Genomic DNA, 19,645 nt, shown 5'->3' with positions numbered 1-19,645 from the left:
GCTTTCTTCTGCTGCTCATTCTCTTTCATTTTCTTTCTTCACCTCCTGTTCCAGCTCCCCCTTTGATTTCTTTTGTCTGTCTCATAATCGCCCTCCCGCCTCCTCTCATCAAGCTCTATGATTTAATAAGACCAAAATGCACCTATTCCTCCTACATCATTCCATCTTGCGTACATATTTAATGCTGTAGAAACTACCATGTGGTTTAGTAACACACATACACACACACACGTACACAGTAACAACAGAGCAGACAGCGGCAACATGGCAGACAGACGATAAGAGAACATAATGTCTCTGTTTACTTGTCACTGACCTTCGCACTCTTTTTCTTCCTCCTTTTCCCTAGCAACTGCTGAGGGAGATGCAGCAGATGGCCAGCCGGCCTTTTGCCACCATCAACGTCGCCTTGGAGACGGAAGAAGAGCCGCCTGACCTGATAGGAGGAAACGTCAAGGTGAGCACAACCTTTTTCTCAAAGAGGTCACCTGAACTGAATCCCAGAGATGGGTCGTCCTCTCCGGGCTGACAGGGAACGCAAAGAAGGAGAACGAAACACGTCATCGTTGGGTGAGGACATTTATAGAAGTAGAAGAAGAAGAGAGGTGACATTCAGCGTTAATCTCACAGCCAAGAGATAATGTTTCTCCACTATTGCCCAACAGTAAGTCTTATTTGGTCATGGGTTATTATCTCCACTTATTTGTGTGAACCGCCTCTCCTCTTCCCCACAAATTGGCTTAAGACATCTGAAAACATTCCTTAAAACTAGAATTCAATTTACTTTTTACCTTCATATAAGCAATGACACTTCATTCAAACAAAGCGCCTCAAACTGGATTACTGAATTCAGGTCAATGTTGGAGGTAATGTCTTCATTGAACTGAGTTTGAGTTTGAACTCCAAGTGATTCCATTAGTTTTCCAAATGAGCTTAATTAGTGAGAAGGGTTCTGGCGTCTAGTGCAGGTCTGCGACGACCTAATGAGGGTCAATGCGTCGCACATCTGGCGGAGAAGTTGTGAAAGCTCGGTGACGACGCAGGTGCGCTGATGAGTAAGCAGCGCATTCCACCTGCTCTAGTAGGTAGGCTGTGAATGCTAATGCCACTAGATTTAGGTAACCCCCGGAGTTAAACATATGCAGATGACAGCCCGTTATCACAGCACGAGCCTATACTTAGACTCAATGTCATCATTCCAACGCGGCGCTTTGCAGCAAATGTGTGGACAAACAAGTACGCCTACAGCTCCGCAATCATTTGCTGGCATTAAAAATAAAGCTTATTGGGACAAACTGTTAAATTCCTGAGCATTCTTACAAACCAGCTTTGTTTAGGTGAATAGAACCATCTGTGTGTGTGTTTTAAAACTGAACATCAACCCCTGCCAGTATTCGACGTTCTCTTTGGAACACAGCCGAGCGTGAAGCAGTGCAGCGGGGGAGAGTTTGGAATGAGTTTGGGAGCAGTTCTGTTTTGCAAACTTCTACTTTCTAGAGTCTTGTCAATTGATAAAAGCCCCGATTACCACATTTCATTAGAGCAGGTCTCCGGGTCAGGCTGGAGGGCCATAGGTGAGACGCTGCACGGCATTATTTAAACTCTTGAGGGGGCGAAGTGAGTAAGGTTGGATGATTATATTACATTTTCTCGGCTATCTACCACTTCTATTTCAGTCCAACATTGGGCTCGTTATCTAAAATACTACCTTTTTTTGATAACCACCTAAAAACTTTTAGTGTCAATCAATACCAGACACTACATTTATCTGTTTTGGTTATTTTTATTCTAGGCTTGCATTCAGCATGAGTGTTTCTGTTATTGATCCTTATCTTATTGAAGTTTTGAACCCAGGCTAACCGTTCTGTGCGAGTGTAGACTCCACACGGACTGGAGAGGAATGCTTTGAATATTGTATCACTGAAGCACGCCCTTAACATTACACAGAGAACTTGAACTGGAGTCTTTACAGAGTTTGTTGACATTTTTTTTGTGATCTGCAAAGATCACACGCAACAATATCTCACTCCTCTCTGTTCTGAACTTGCAAGCTGGACTGATCTGGTCCCTGGGCTACAGCTTTGCCCGCGGCCATATCCCGGACACGGCTGTATGTTAAGTCAATCAGCTTTGGGCCACAGGACTGCATCAGAAGGCACTTAGATAGAGGTTAAACTCTCTTATACTGGGTTCATACAGTCATGGAATTAGTTTTTTCCGGAGGCGTCTCCAAAAGTCTCCAAAGTCATTTTTTGAGTTGCTTGTAATTCAGATTAAAAAAAGGGAATCATACGAGCTGTCGACAATGTATAAGTATATTCACATGGTCAAAGAATCAATAGATTCACTGATCCAGTCCACACAGAAGGGACAAATAGTGTTGAGTTTTGGTTGAAAAAGCAATGTGAGAGCACCGTGAGTGACTGTGTGCCACGGAAGGAGACTCAGACGTAAAGATGAAGGAGCAACGTGGAGATTAGAAGCCTGAGACGGAGTCTTTTGAAGTCATAGAGAGGTAGATTTAAACGTCAGGACCAAGCAGACTTTCCCATCCCGGTCGAGTGGACTTCATTATGGGGAAGTTAGATATGCCAGCAGAAGTAAAGCAGCAGTGAGACGATTTAAATGCAGATAGGGAGCGGCAGAGTACATTTAAAGTGGCGACTGAGTATTCAGGCGGGCAGGATTTACCTCTGACGGTGCACTTTGTGATGAATGACCTCTGAATGCAGATGCGGCGGCGGGTGTTTCGGCGAGGCGGCCGGGGGCCCCGGGGCTCTGACAGGGCCCATGCATCTCCAGGGGGTTTGGCTCCCTGAACACAAGGTTACTTCAGCAAAGGCTGCCGACTCCCACGGGTGGTTCAGCAGACTGAACAGGCTGCATCTCCTCCTCCTCCTCTTCTTCTTTAATGTTCGCTCATATTCTCTCCTCTTTCTCTTTTCCAATCCCTACTTTCAGTCTGTACCGTTTTGTCACTGCTCATCCACTATTTCCTTTTTTCCCCTCCTTTCCTCCTCCAATTCTCCCTTTTCAAATGTTCCCTTTTCTCAGTCTCTCCACTTTTTAGTCTTCTGGGTTTTTATCTGTTCATTTCTCTTCTCTTTTTTCTATTAGCACGCATTTAACTCTGCTTGCTTTCTTCACCTTCTCTTATCCTTTATCCTTTTATTTCCAGCTCCTCCTATTTGTGTTCTGACCATTTCTTTCCTTCCTAATTCCTGATTGGTATCATCCTCTCTTCTCTCTTTTCTCCCTCCATCCTTCCTCCTCTCTCCTATCCCGTCTGACTTTCTTCTCACTTCACCCTGGCTCCTCTCCTCTAATTTACTGTCTCTTTACTCACCCTATCAGCGCTCTCTGGGCTTTCCGTTGGCCTTATCTTCCGTTTCCCCATGTGTTTACTTGCGTCTGCCGTTGTGTTTGTGTGTGCGTTGCCATGTCGATCCGTATGTACACACGTGTGCTGGGATGTGTACACTGCGCCCTATGAAGACGAGTTGCGGCTCACTGTGGAAATCAGGGCAGCCTCCTTCCTCATCTTTCTCCTCCTCTATCTCAGCATTTCCTTTTCTACTCCTACCTCTCCTCCTCCTCTTCTCCCATTCTTCCCGACCTCCTCTCCTTTCCATCTGAGTTGGAGAGGAGCAAGAGCAGAGATCCAATTTAGATCTTCCTCCTCAGCTTTTCTCCGGCTCCACCAGCTCAGACGGTTGCCGTGTACTATCCTATCTCCTCCCGGCTCAGATTGAGCGACTCCAAGCAGGTTCTTCCCCTTGTTTCCGTGCCGTTTTATCAGGGCGCTACAGTAGTGTATTATGACCCGCGATTGGAGTATACAGGGGGCCAGGTGCCATACGGCGAGGGGGAAGATCATTAAAGTTGTTTATAGCCTTAGTGGGAAGTCCAAACTTGCTCCGCCGATGAGATATTTTCACTCAGCTTGTACCAAATGGAACCAGCGGCGCCGCATCACAGGCGGATGATTACCTTTGTGATGCCTTCTGCTCTGCCTTTATTTATAGACGCCGCTGGATAAGTCGGGACTCGGGGTTGGGGGGCGCGTTTGTGAAGACATTTCCTACTTTTCTCGAAAAGTGATTGCAGTGCATCATTATCTATGCCAGCATACGCGTTGTATTGTATCATATTTTAAGCATTCTGCTGATTTTATACCAAAGAGGTCGCTGTAATTCTGCCAGTGAGACTACCAGCGTCTCAGGGAACCCGTAGTAATGAGGGCAAAGGTCAAAGCCGTGGAATAATGTACTGTCATGATTATTTGTGACAGTCGTGTACTAAAACGTATCGTGAATGATTTGGTGTCGTCGGCATGTTGGATTCTGAAGGGGTGACGGGATGAGCGTAGTGTGTTTGGGGCTGTCGCTTCTGATAACTGTGAGGAAAAAAGTCTCAGTCGCTAAGGAAACGTAAACACCTGCACAGTCTAATGCAATCCAACACAACGCGTCTGCTGTAAATCTGCCTCCTGAAGCTTTTCATGTTTCTTTTCCTGCTGGTTTCACAGAGACGACTTTTTTCAACTCTGGAAAGTTCTCAGACTGCAGTCCATAATACCGGGAGGCATTTCTTTTCTTATATTGTGTTTGCCCAATTTGCATACACGAGAGCATTCAAATATTAATTTCAAGTTGCAGCGCAGTCCAATACACCGCCAAACATTACAGCCTGTCGCACAGCGGCCTGAACTAAACAGTGAACAACTTGGCTAAGGCTTCACTTAGGCAGGATTTTGATCATATTAATTGCTTTAGATTGGACTGAACCCTCAGTATAATTATGTGTTTATTAGTTTTAATGTTCATATAGAGATTGAATGTAAAGTGTTAGTAGTAATGTTCGTCTTGTTCCTCCCATTGCGCCTCCTGATTGATTGTGAATCCTGAACTGTTTACACCCTCAGTGAGGTATAGAACAGGGCTGTCACAATCAATCACCTTGAGAATTGATTAACCTACAGATCATTTTGATTATTGATCAAGTAGTAAGTATTTGTATAGGGGCTTTTTTATTCTGAGTATACGTGTCCATCAGAGTATGTTTGATAAATTGGAAGAGACACGTGAAGATGAAACCAAAGCTACAAAATCCCAATCCCCGACTGATAAATCAATACATGTAAATAAATCATCATACTGTCAAAGTGAAACGGATATGATTTCGCCATTTAGACAAAGACCAGTCAATAGTCCTTCCAGACTTAACGATTACATGTTACTGTAGTTGTAGTCTATTATTAGGCAACATCTGGATCCGGCTAACAATCGGCGAACAAAAATGTGACTTTAAAAAGATCCTAATTAGTGTTAAAGTTGTAAATGATATGTTACTTTCCACATCTGGCCCTAGTTGTAATTTCTTGGAAAATAAGGTAAACACGCTCCAGTCTCTCAGCACAGAGCTTATTTAGCATTGTGTGATTTCAAAAGTAATCTCTTTATGAAGTTTGCGTAAAAAACTCTCATTAACCTCCACTGTGTCTCCGTTTAGTTTAACTGCCGTGCATTATGGGTTTATTAGAACTGGTTGACAAAACATTTAGCTGGCAAACAAGGAGCCAGCCGCATAAAGCTCATCAGAGTTGGCTCAGTGTTAGTGGATGGACCTGGTGAGTCACACACATACACACACCAGGAGTTTGACTCTCTCTCTCTCTCTCTCTCTCTCTCTCTCTCTCTCTCTCTCTCTTATTGCCAGTGGGCTCAGGGGTAAGGAAGCTCATCCTGGCTGCTGGTAAAGTAACAATGAATTCAGCAGATGAAAGCTGAGCGGTGTCGTGGCCTTAGGCGTGGCCGCAATGCAGCTCGTGCATAACAGTTTGTGTGTGTGTGTGTGTCGTGCTGGGCTAATTACTGGAGGTAATTTAACAGAACCTTTTCGCCGCTCTGCCTGGCCCGTCTAGATAAGTCTCCAGAGGGGTTGCGGGTGGGGGGGGGGGGGCGGGCGGGTGGGCAAGCGGTGGGCTCGAGCGGCAGAAAAACAAAGGCATCTGCTCGGAAATGTTATTAACACAGTCTCTGAAGGCGACCATGGGGAGAGACACCACCTTTGGGGAACATCTTGGGCCAAAAAAATCACATGCAAGCGATTTGAAAGGACACATAATTGAATTTTGCAAGGTGTTGTGCTTGCCGCCCCCCCTCCCTTAGTTTCTTCACAGGATAAAATACAGTGTAGATGTCTGTTGGTTGATAGATCAGGTTGTTAGGGTAAACTGTTGTGTGAATTTTTCAGAAATGGAAAGCGAAGCACCTGGCTCACAGTCTCAGTTGGAATAAAAGTTGCACACTGGATACAGTGGCCTGCACTGATGAACACTCCACGCAACTGATTACAAAATAGAGGCTGCTGAAATGGAAATGATCCCGCTGTCACGTCCCAATCTATTCGCCATCTCCGATCTGAATACGCGACGCCGGTGTTAGAAAATGAGAAACAAGCGCATAAACAAGCCAGGATCTAAGAGCAGCTGCTGCAGCGGAATTGGACTTTCAAGAGCTCTAAGCTGTGAAATTAAAAGCTGCCAGTCTTCTTCTTTTCTTTTTATGTGCGCCACACACACACACACACACACACACACACACACACACACACACACACACACACACACACACACACATGTTCAGGTCGTTAAGGGCAAGCCTCGTGTTTTCAATTGTAAAAACACTTCAGGTGAAATACATTTTGCCAGAGGAAACAACAGCCCGGTGGACTGGAGAGAACGAATCCCAACTGGGCTGCTTCCGGCCATGCCAAAAGAATTCCTTTATCATTTCTCCTACCAAGGGAAGGAGGAAGAAAATTAGCCAAGTGTGATATTGAAGCACCTAATATTGTATTAGAACCGTTCAGATTTTTATTCCCATTACTGGGCAGAACATGACAGCAGCGTATAATGATGTTGGAGCATACAGGCCATACTGGAAATGGAAAGAAATGATCCTTACAGGAGAGCTCTGCTGTCTGCTGGAGTGATTGAGTCATCGCTCATTCATCACTTAAAGTGATATTAATGTTTTATTGCCCTAAGGGGCAATATTAGCTTTTACTGTATGAAATATATAATCAAATCAATTTGCCATCTCCAGCTGTACTTAATTACAATGCTTATCTGGGTGACCCCCCCCACACACACACACACACACACACACACACACACACACACACACCCCCCTGGTGCGTTTCTAAAGCAGCTTGCAGAAGTCCCCACAGTGAGGCGAGGCCTTCTGATGGGCTCCCAGGGGCCTTCTGGCAAATGAATATACATTTAATATCCCTGTTATTTCTGTCTGTCAAAATGGAGCGTGGATAGAATGAACACATTGCATTTCACGCGGTGCTTTGTTCAAACCCTCTCATTTGTAGAAACATCATTATCTATCAATAGACATCAACAATTTTAAACGCTTGTAGACGTGCATGGAGTAAGATAATGATGTCATCTGCTAGATCAGTTAGGATGATGTAATGCAGGCAGAACGGACGCTCAACTGTAACTCCATGTAATAATACGGCAGAGCACGGCAGAGCAAAGGGCCACGTATGAATTTTCAATTGTCAAAATGTTCATATATTCAATATATTCAACATCATATCACTTATAGAAAAAGCTACACAGACAGTCTGGTGTCTCAGCAGGAGAACGGCAACTAAATATACACAGGAAGTGAAACTGAGATGGCACACATGTTGCGGTGTGACAAACTGTATTTCTTGCCTTCTGCAATGTGTCACAGATACACATACACACACACACACACACACACACACACACACACACACACACACATATATATATATATACACACACACACATACACACACACACACACTCGTGAATGTCACCGTACATTCAATTTCACTTGCTAACAGGATGGCCACCTGATAATTCTATAGGTTCTATTAAGTGTAGGACTTTTTTGATCATCATAAAGATAACCTTCCGTATTTATCTAAACATGAGGAAGACGACACATTCTTCACATCTGCTATTTCGGTATTACTCTACAATTACATCTTTGTTTTCCTCCCAGGTCGTCGCCTTTTCTTTGTTTTGTTTTTTTAAATTGGTGCCAATTTGAATTACCGGTTTGTTTTAATTTCCAGTTTTGGAATGTTGAGAAACAAAATTGGACACTTGCGGCAGGTTCAAAGTTATTGCCCCTCAGGAAAGAGAAGATTTGTCTCCTCCGGTTGTGATCGGAGCCAGAAAAGTTATTATTCATTCACCTTGATTCATTCCATTTTCAGTCCATTCCTTTCACCCCTTCATTTGAGTGTCGAGGGGCAAACGTTCACCTGGTTATTTCCTACACGGGTTCCACTGATAAAAAACCATAATATCACATTTTCAGACTTCCTTGGATCCGCAACAGAAGCACGAAGCTGCGAAAACACAAAATAATGAAACCTCCCGGAGAGAAAATGTTTGCGGTGTAAGCAGTGTGATCGTACTGTAAGCTGCGCCGTGCGTGATCAGACACGACGTGAAACAACATTTGAAGGCTCTTTTGACTTCTCTTTAAAATCTCTGGCTGCACAGAGAAACTGCACACACCTGTCCAAACATCTGGCTGTGTGTGTGTTGGTCGGGCTGCGGCGTTTTCCAGCCCTCCTAGTCTGAACACATTTGTTTGGATATGAACTATTACCCGTGCCGTTTGTCGAGGTGAAGTACGTGCGTATGTGAGCACCATCAACACGGCTAATAATGGCTGTGAGCTCAGATGCATGCAAGCAACGCACAAACACACACTCACACATACACACACATACACTACTTGTAACCTTCTCCGTTCGAGAGATGCTTGAACGGGCTTTTAGTCTCGTGCACACACTCGTCGACAGACACACGTAGGTGCAAATAATACAGGAAACACTTCTGTCAGGCTGTGTATGATCAGTCAGCTGCCATTTGAAAGTACACACACACACACACACACACACACACACACATTAATAGGTTTTTTTAAAAGTGAAAACACACATAACACAAGCAGAGATGTGTGAAAATGTAAAGGCTTAAACAAACATCCAATTCCCTTCTGTTACAACATCAAATTTGTTAAGCCCAAAGCGACACAGCCTGCCTCCAAACATGTATGTGTGTGCATATATACATAGAAACTCATTTTCAGGTGCAGTTTCTACAAACCGTCTGTGTGATGCCATGGATCATACACACACACACACACACACACACACACACACACACACACACACACACACACACACACACACACACACACACACACACACACACACACACACACACACACACACACACACACACACACACACACACACACACACACACACACACACACACACACACACACACACACACACACACACACACACACACACACACACACACACAGAGAGAGAGAGAGAGAGGCGTCCAGGTCTTTGTGCCACTTCCCCAGCTAGCTGTGTGACAGCCTGTGTATGCTGCTGGTGTGAAAGGTAAGCCTCGGAGAGATGGAGCAGAGAATAAATGTGTAAAATGGGTCAGAGCCTGAATATCATTACTGCCCGAACTCACTATGTGTGCTCTTACATAGTGTGTGTGTGTGTCTGTCTGTCTGTGTGTGTTGGCACCTGTGGGAAAGAGGGAGAGAGGAGCGTTATGGATTGGTGCGTTGGTGGTGAAAGCGGTCATGTGTGTTTGTGCCTGTGTGGCGTTTCCACTTGGGGGCATTGAGCTTAACACTCCAGAGTATAAAGAGTGAGCTCACATTGAGAGGCAGCGTCGGGAGTGTGTGTGTGTGTGTGTGTGAAACCGTGCGATGGCCCAGTTTCCAGGTCCGGCTAAGGAATCTGGAATAAAGAGCGAGATGGAAAGCGGTGTGTATCCTCAGTCCAGGTAAAGCCATGAATATTATAACAGCGAGGCGGCGGTGGATCTGCCCGGTGTTAACGGGAGCGGGGGGGGGGGGCGGTACTCATCCCCGTGTGTGGATGAGTTGCTGATAAACAGGAGATGTCGGTGTTAGAGCGTCGGAGCGCCTGAGAGTGCCTGCGGCGACAGGAGTGCACAGCCAGCACCTCTGGCACAAATCTCCCCTCCCGAGCGGCGCCACTGCAGCAGCAATACACTTCATATGCGGCCACCGTCCGGGCTGCACACAGGCGCCGTTGTCATGGAATTGTGCACAGTGGGAATGGGGGGGGGGGGTGTATCCAATTTATGCCCACAGATCAGTATCTCAGCATGGGGTGGACAGAGGTGAATGAAGGATTTATTTATTTAACGCTGACAGGCACAATAACAGCAAAGTCCCTGCTCTCTGTCTTCTGGTGTTTTAACCCTTTCTCTCCCCCTCTTTCCCCCCCCCCCCCCCCCCCCCCCCCCCCCCCCCTCCTCTCTCTCTTTTCCACAGACCGTTCCGAAGCCCATCGCCCTCGAGCCTTGTTTTGGCAACAAGGCCGCCGTGCTCTCCATCTTCGTGCGGTTACCCAGAGGCACCGGCGGCATCCCTCCCCCAGGACAGTCTGGTAAAGGCAGCACACACCCAATCCTCTACTCCATCACGTTAGGAGTTGTTGTTCTTTCATTTTTCACTTTTTTTCTACATTACACGGTAACTGCTGTTATGAATGAGGCAGAAAATCTGCGAAATGACGGCGCGACACTGTGACAGCTTCACAGAAAGACACGGGGAGAGGGTGTTTCAGCCGGAATGGTAAACGGTTAAAGTAAGACGCGGTGAAAAGGCGATGTGGAAAAACCAAGACGTTGTTGGGTTTATGGGAAATGTGCTCTTTAATGATTCGCGAGGTCGAAGCTACAAATCATGTTGACCGTGCTCGCATTTGTTTACTGCAATTTAACCCAGCCGGCGCTCTTAATTCGACAAGGATGTATTGATTTGTACAAGTGCAGCATGTAGCACTTTGGAAGCGGGCCGCGGCTCTGCGTCGCCTCGGCGCGGCGCCGCGAAGGTGACGGCCGCAGCCTGCGTGTCGCTTCCTCTCCCGTCTTTGATGCTCTCCGCTCCGTCCTCCCTTCATCACTTGTCCCGCTGCTTGTTTTCTTCCTCCATCTTTAAGCAGCTCTCCTTTGAGGTGTGAAAGGCGGCCTCTTGCTCTCTCTCTCTCTCTCTCTCTGTTTCCCTCCTCTCTTATCTGTGGGATCGCTGGTCTAAAGTGGAGACAACTGCCCTTTTTTTTTTTTTTTTTGCCTCCACGTTTCTTTGTTGTTCTCTCTCCTACTTTCCTTCCCGCCTCACACTTTCATCCTGGTTTCCAGACAGTGTGATAGGACTGAGAATTGCGCTCTTTCCTCGCCTTCTCCCTCAGCTGTCTCATGCTCTTTATTCATTTTCATCTGTTTCCTTTATCTCTCTCTCCGAGGCAGTCCGATTGAACTCTGAGCCTTCGGAGTTTCTTCCCTGTTTTCTGTCTTTACGATTGTCCCTTCACTCACCTGAGCGAGAACTCCACTCGAGTCACCTTTCTTTCTGCAGTATTCCCCTCCTGGCAGGCTGCAGACCCTCAGCCGCAGGCCCTTATTAATTACCACGTAGTCCCTTTGTCACAACAAACCCATCTTCCTCTCACAGGAGCTTCCCTGTGGGCAGCTCTGTCCAGACCACGTTAAATGTCTTCCTCCCACGTTTCCTCTCCCCCGCCGTAGTGCTTTTACTTTGTTTCCTATCCGGGGGCCTCATTTATGTATGAATCCCCAATGCTGAGAGCGGCGCAATGCAATCCGTTTGTAGTTTGGCTTCCTCCAAAATGGCCGCTCGTGTAAATCTCCACAAACAGCCGAGAGGAGGTCACCCTTAGATTTAGCATCCGAGCCTCATTTTGATGCTTTGAACCATCATGCAGCCGCATTAGCATGAAGTATGTGAGCTAATAGTTGCAACATGGCATAATGAAGACTTATCAGACTTTGTGATTTGTAGAGGAAGTGATCTCAGCTACAGCGTCTCCCTGAAGGGGGTTACGCTTTGCCGGTGGCTATGTGTACTCGCCATGGTAAGTGCATTCATGATTGGATGTTAATGAAGTGAGTTATTGCCGGCCTCTGCGCTCGCTGCTGCATGCGGTGAGAGCTTGCGTGTGTGTGCGCGGGGGTCGTTTAGTGGTCCTGTAATCTGAATGCCTCAGGTTCCTGCTGTGACCGATTGTGCAGTCATTATGTTTAAATGCACGCTGTAGTCCGATTGCTGTGTCTGTACTATTTAAGCACTTCTAATCAGAGGGAATAATGCTGCTTTTATAGAGTCCACATATTTCTTTCTGACAGTCGGCATTGCATATGATTTTCCAGGAGTCCCGCAGGAATAAATCTGTAACATTCGAAGGGAAGACGCTTCAGCACGTCTTCATTCAGCAGACAGAACCTGAGACTGGAAATGAGAGGGAAAACAAATACTTTGATCCTAACTTCCCACTTTAATTAAAACATCTCAGATTTGTGCTTTTATGGTTGGAATGAATTGCTTTCCATCTTCATCAGGTGTACATGACTCAGTACTTTATTATCTTATGAGAGGAAGTGAAGTCTAGTCTATTTGCGGAGCTCAAAGTTAAACACAAAAAGCTTTCCAGGCTCTCTGGGAAGACGCGTGAACACATGTAAGGATAAAGGGAAGAGACACTGCGATGCATCGACTGCTTATGTGCGTCGCCTCATTTCTGCTGATTAAACAGTAAACGCCTCGTGATCTCACAATCAGATTCTGTAGGTTTTCCGTGATTACAGAGAAACTAAATTTGGCAATAACCAGAGAGCGGCAGAAGCACATAATGTCTGCAAAGCCTGAATTTACTCGAATATGAATCCAGAATCTGCTGCAGAACAGTGTTGGGAATTCATTGTGTTCGTCTGATGGAAGCCACGAGTTTCTTCCGAGAACTGAAATCCCATCTGGGAATATGAGAGTTTGAAAAAAGGATGAATCTTGCCAAAAATTTGCATTTGCTTGATATGTGCATTTTTCATCTCGACTTGGCTACAAGGATTTGGGGACTCATTATGAGAATATGTAAATGAGGCATTGTTTTCTGAAAGCTCACCCAAATGTTAGGTGACACTTTCATTTTAAGTGGGAATGATATTGGCAAAAGTGCTGAAAGCCCATGTTACAACATTTAAAACGGTTAAAAAGAATTGATGGCATAAACATGCTGAGACACACTTCATAGTTCAGAAGTCATCAATCAGACCTAAAGGATTGTATGAATGGTGTCTATAAAGCATCACGGCCCAAACCGTCACCTCCTGACAGGTAGAGGTGAGGTGAATCATGGCCCAAGGAACATTACAGTAGATTTTAAGACAGATCTGGATGAATGTGAAGCCATTAAACATTTGAAACATCAATGTTTAGGCCATAGACAGCCATTCAGAATGCTCATCCTGTGTTAACACTAGGTTAGCATTTGATGGTAGCAGAGGCTAAGGTTGGTACAGCCGGCCTTCAAATCAGAACTGGATCTGTACCACTATGATCCGAGTCTGGACCACAATCTGGATCAGACTTCCTCTAGTTAAGATCAACAGTTTTAATTTATTTTCAGTGGCTACGGAGCTCCGTCCAGAACAGTTCTGATATTCTTGAATTATTGATCACCATCAAAATCTCCTCAACAAATAAAGACAGACGTCATTCAAGTGCAAACCTCTGCCACGGCCAAACATGCTTTCCTGTGATTAGACAAATCTAACATGTTCCTGTTTTGTGTGTGTGTGTGTGTGTGTGCAGGTCTTGCTGTGGCCAGCGCCCTGGTCGACGTCTCCCAGCAGATGTGTGTGGGCTACAAGGAGAAGTCGGGGGGCCTGAGAAACCGCAAACAGCAGCCCAGTGCACAGCCATCCACCTGTATCTGACCACGCCCACATCCTCCACCTTCCCTGCCCAGTTATCCCATCAGCCACCCGCCCTGGCCCCCTCCTTCAGAGACTCCTACCAACCCCGCCCTGGCTGGGAGAGGTGCATGCTGGGACGCAGGACTGGAACAGCCCGGGGTTGAGCGGCTGTGTCGTCCCGACGGACTTGACGCCTCCGCAGGCTTCGCCCTCCTTCTCCTGCCGCGGAGGAATTCTGGGTCCACATTGAACTGAATGACAGGAACAGGACACAGGGAGGGGGGAGGGACAGAGCAGGCATCGACCCCGCCCTTTCCCCCAGAGACATTTGACATTTGTCCGATACCGCCTCGTCACGGGCGGCCGCGGCTTGCTGCTAGAAGAGATCCATGTCTCGTAGTTTGATGAATCCAGAGACTTTGCAACCCTTCTATGGTCATGTTGTACTTAAATTATTATTGTGGTTTTGTTTTGTAAGGCAGGAAGAAACTAAATATGCTCGAGCGTACGTGGCTCACACATAAACACACTCATATCCAGACTCTCAGCCCCTCTCAGCCCGGTGCGGCCTGCTGTTGCGTTCGCGGCGCTGCACTACACGGCACGTTCAGTCTTCCTTTGATGAGGATCTGCTGTAGGAGGCCGCCATGCAAAGAGCCTGTGACACTTCACACCGGCCTCCGTGTCTTCTGACGCCGTTCCATCTGTGGCCTGTCCAGAGGTTAGACCCTCTGCCCGTCTCTCTCACTTGGCCCACTCGCATTTTTATGCAGCACAGTGTACAAAAAAATAAAAACCCCATGGCGACATTTCCATACGCACCAGCTGTAGTAACCCAGCTCTGATTGTAACTTCTCCAGCTAATTACTTCTCCCACGACAGTGAAAGCTGGTGGATGTGCACACACATCCATGCCAGCCCTCTCTCTCTCTCTCTCTCTCCCCTTCTCTTCCTCTCTCTCTCCCACACACACACACACACTCTCGCGTAGCAAAAGCAGTTGGTGGTGAGGAAACCCTCCAGTAGTTACCGATTGTCCCTTTGGCAGTGCGGCTTGTTGCGTGAAACAGGTTTCCCATAGATCTGCTGACTCTGATTGACTGTAGCGATTATGCTGATCTGCCTGAGGGAGCCGGGGGGGGGGGGGGGGCTAGCTACAGTGGGCTCCTGTAATCCCTGCCTAAAAAAAAAAAAAAGAATCCATACACCTCCTAATCGCCACACGCGTCTCTGCACTACGCTCTCTCGCCTGCCATTCACGGGCATTTGTTCCATGTCCCTGGTTTATCTGCGGTCGCTCCATTAGCCCTAGCAGCGGTGACATCTGTGTCTCCAATCGACGCTGCCACAGCAGAGCGGCCGGTTGCCAGCGTTTAAAATGGTACCGGGCCAACAAAGTGCACGCAGATATAAACGCTGTGCAGCCGCGGTGTTGATGGGCAACGGGAGGATTTCCCTGTTTGGGCGCCTGAGTTAAATGTGTTTCAAACTCGGGAATCGATTTGAAAATGACGGCAAAGAAAAACATCCATTGCTTTTCCTTGAAATTTCCTCTTGAGATTATCTCCGGTTGCCAGGTCTCTCGGGCGTCCTCCTATTTTGTGCTTTATGTTAGCAAACTATGGCGTTTTTCTTTTTATATCTGCTTCAACTGCTGCCTCCACGATACTTATCTTATCTTTAATCCCCAAACCATTTCTTTCATGAATCTCCTTTTCTTTCCCCATAACTTTTTTTTTTTGTCAGAGGAAGTGAAAGGAGAACAGAGTGGAGAACACAACACACAAAGGAACCGGGCTGATATTTGCAAACAGCCGTGACTTAAAGAAGTCCAAAGTCATTTTGTCTCGTCCGGGGTCTCCGATCAGGATCTGAAAACGTCTTCTCCTGGTCCTTACTGATAGTTTGCACTCCACCGGTCCTCAACTGGCAGCACCCACAGGCCTCTTGGAGCCACAGGCATCTTCCTACACACACTTAATATATCTACTTCAGCAGTATCATCAAGTTATTAACTTCCTGCCCAACAATGTAATAACACGGGTTCTGCAGTCAAAGCGCTCGTGGTATTTAGCTGGGAGACTTCACATGTGATCAACACACTAGAACTGTTCGCCGTCTGGATAAAGGGCAAACTTTTAGCACCGGGAAAAGGTCAGAGCAGAAAGCATGAACAAAGTTGACATTCAGTAATTATACAGAGGCCCGGATGTGCTCAGTCTGACCGGCGGCGCTGCTGCATTGAGGAGTCAAAGCGCTTTTGGAGCCGTTTCTTTACGACTAATTGAGTTTCTGCGTTTCCCCCCCCCCCCTCGCTTACAGGCGGCTCAGTGTTCAGGTCGGCTTCGGGCTGGAATGTTTGCTTTTGTCACCCAAACTGTGAGTCAAATAGTAGGAAATGTCATGGTAATGCTTTTTTAAAATCCCTGAACAGTTTGCATGACAGTTTTCCTCCTGTGCTCCTGTCACAGCCGCCTCCTGTATTTGTCGCCCCCGCCGGTGTGTTTGGCAGATCACCGGCTGTCGTTTGCCGGCGCTGTTCAACTCTAAGAAAAAAAAAATGTCATCGGCTGGTAAAATGCAGACAACGGTCACAGGCAGAGTTTGGAAAGTAAAAACCAGCGTGACAGCAGAGAAACCATCTGATCGCTCACAGGTCGCATGTGGATCCAATGTTTTTAGGGTTTGTTTGGGGAGAGGGATTGATTAATAGATTGAACTGAGCGTCAATAATTGGTTGAGACAATCGCAGAGCTGCATTTCGAACTGATTTCACTCTTCTGCGAGTGACAAAATGCCCAGAGTGCTCATGTGGAACTCCAGGCAAACCCAAACTACAGCTTAACAATACTGTACATCAGAATCCTGAGTTAACCCTTGCAGCAGCAGCCACATGTCTTAATGAACAGTGTCTTGAGACTTTGTTCTGACATCATCTACTTGATATTGTGTCGTATAAACGGCTTCATTTTCATTTGCACTCGTTCCATTATGTTTGCTGAGTATTAGAACATGATATGAATGCAAAAACCGATGTAGGCAATTTTACAAATCTGGAAAATTCCTTTTGGAAAGCAAATCCGCATTCTTATAAGGAATCTGAATTCAAGTGTACTGTAAGCGATTTCACAAAGGACGACGACTGTTTTTATCCGCAAATGAATGTACTTGTACATGAAGAAAAAGGTGGTCGAGAGTAAACGTGTAAACTGGAACTCCCCAGGCGCCGCTTTGACCTGGCAGCCCGCTGTCATCCCTTTCCTCTCTTTCTCTGGGCGACACGGCGGTCCAGCACTTAAGAGAGAAACGGCTCACTTACTGAAAGTTCACAAGTTCAGCGCGGGCGACGGCCAGTTTGTCTTGTTGAAGCTTTCTTAAGTGAGACTGAGAGACTTAGTGTGTGAGGCGTGAGGCCAGCCCGGTGTGTCTGCCCGTGACCGTGGGCTTCTCTGCTCGCTGAGACAACCAGATCACAGGTCTAATGGTGTTTGCAAGTCTTGGGTTGCTTGTTTATCCTCTTAAGTGCCCAGCGGGTGAGGATGCTGTTAGAGCCCGTGTCTATGAGAAGATGTCAGACGCCAGGGGAGATAAAAAGGGATCTGTTGTCAGCAGCCTCACACAGGGTTCCTAAACCCATCTGGAAAATTGTGACTTTGCAATATCAATTACCAAGCTGAGGAATGTGCAACTGTTATATGTGAAGCTGCAGATACTGGTGTGATACAGAGCGCTGCAACCTTCAAAAGAGCACAATATCAACATTTCCACCGTCAGAGAAAACTGGACTCCAGTGTTAAGAGATGCTGCCTCACTCTCGCGCTGTCTCTCTCTCTCTCTCTCTTTAATGGTGTAAAGCATCAGAAACCAGTCGGGTTGGTTAACATGAGCTTTGCCGAGTGCAGTCTACTGATGTCTCCATTCAGGATTCTTTTGGGGTACTACTAATTCAGATTTTTCCCATAACGATGATTACTTGCTTACTACTTGGAGCTGTGGAACCTGGCTCAGCTGTCAAAATAACATCTGGGAAAGGTGTGTGTGTGTGTGTGTGTGTGTGTGTGTGTGTATTTCCGTGAAGGGGAAAGTGTTGGAACCCTGTACGCCCCCACACTTGTCTGCCATCATAGCCATGGCGTCTCGGTTTAAAGAGACCAGCGACTCCTTTCTTCTCTCCACACACTCTCAACGCCTCAAACTTTCTCAGGTAACGCTCAACTTTACACTGGCCTCGTTTTAGTTTACTCATTTGTGTACTTACACATACAGCAAATACATTCAGTCAAAATGTGCTAAATAGCTAATATTTATACCAATATGAGTCCACTTTGCAGCTTTAGCTTTTAATTCCACAGAAATGAGGTCAGTGTAAAATCAGGCGTTACCTTCTTTTTCTTTTTTTTTCTTCCCGTCTCTTTGTATAGCGGCATTATGTATACCGAGGAAGTAGTTTGTTAATATGTATAATTTAGCATTTGCTCTGTTTTTGTAAATAATGAGAAAGTATTGTGAATGAATTTGTTGAATGGTTTTAAAAAAAAAAAGAGTCATTTATGGCAAAACTCTACAGGCTTTTCAAATGTGACTACAGTACAAAGCATATTTTGTATGTAAGGCAGCAGTGTAAAAATCAACAAGCATTACTAGAAGCTGATGAAACTCTGTGTAAAACTTGAGGATAATAGCTTACTGAACCTGTAATTACTGATGTACATAAAAGAATGACAGAACATTTGTCTATTATTAAATGTGAAAAGCCACCTGTCGCTTTGTTTGTCTCTCTTTTCCTGTTTGTAAACAGCATTTTGGTGAAGCGTTGCTTTTTGGTGATACAGTCTCGAGGTTAATCATAACCAACACAAATTGAATTCTTCGGTGGTTGAAATTATTCACTCAGCTCATGGAAATGGAAGAGGTTCATCCTCTGAGGAACAGTGAAGTGACAATCATGGCAATCTGCTTTTAGGATCAGATATATTTTATCTTTCACCTTTTGGCCCATAGGAGTGTCTAGAATTCACAGGATTCATCTTCAGGGGTTCATCCACATCGCTTCTGGCCAAGACAATTTGATATGTGTTGTGCACAGAGACATTTAGTCCTTCTGGTTGGTTGATGGGGGATTGACTCAATGGATTTATCCCAAGCTAATCAATACATTTTGATGTGTCTTGGTCTCAAGGGGGGGCAATCTTATAGTGATGCTGGTCATGAGAGTCATAAAAATAATTACAAATCGTGCTCCAGGCATTTGTTTCCTAAATCTAACACACAAATGACCTTCTGTCCTCGTTTCCAAAATGATAGGCATGAAAAACACAATTGTGCTGAGTAACTATCATTACAGCCCGTATCTGATTTTATTACCTCCATCAAGGAGGTTATGTTTGGTTTGTTGGCAAGATAACTCAAATGGTATGAGCTGATTTTGGTATTGTCCATGGAAGAACCTATTTTATATTGTAGATTATTTTCTGTTTTCTCACTTCCTTCAGCACTGTGAGATGAGGTGTTCTATCTCAACTCTCACAAATAAGTGAAGAGATTCAAACAAAATTCACACATACATATATATAGATCTGTATAGATATGTGTTGCTCACATTTATAGAATCACTGTACCATCAGAATGTAGCCACAATGACGCTATATCTCTTTTTTTTCTGTTCAGGATCAATCCACATATACGTGAACTGTTTTAACTATTGATGATACAGATGTAGTTTTAGGCTCAAGCTTTGTGAACAAACTCCAATTATTTCTTTATTAATCATAACAGTGTTTTCTTCTCTTCTGCTTTTCAGGG

General features: G+C 45.6%; 1 protein-coding gene across 2 annotated transcripts in view; it reads left to right on the top strand.

Annotated features, from left to right (window-relative positions):
• atrn (attractin) overlaps positions 1 to 18,406 on the top strand; it is a 111,497-nt gene extending 93,091 nt beyond the window's left edge. For both annotated transcript variants that reach the window (XM_076146640.1, XM_076146639.1), the window contains exons 27-29: positions 350 to 457; positions 10,404 to 10,518; positions 13,740 to 18,406. In XM_076146640.1, the coding sequence (XP_076002755.1) occupies positions 350 to 457; positions 10,404 to 10,518; positions 13,740 to 13,864 (348 nt within the window). In that variant the 3' untranslated portion in view covers positions 13,865 to 18,406. The remainder of the gene's footprint in view (positions 1 to 349; positions 458 to 10,403; positions 10,519 to 13,739) is intronic.
• Positions 18,407 to 19,645: the final 1,239 nt, after the last annotated feature.

The sequence above is a fragment of the Genypterus blacodes genome, unplaced genomic scaffold, assembly GCF_046128005.1.
Source record: "Genypterus blacodes isolate CSIRO-AG114 ecotype Tasmania unplaced genomic scaffold, CSIRO-AGI_Gbla_v1 ptg000033l_1, whole genome shotgun sequence".
NCBI classification, from domain to species: domain Eukaryota; kingdom Metazoa; phylum Chordata; class Actinopteri; order Ophidiiformes; family Ophidiidae; genus Genypterus; species Genypterus blacodes.
The sequence above is the reverse complement of the archived record's forward strand: the minus strand, read 5'-3'. Positions and strand labels throughout refer to the sequence as shown.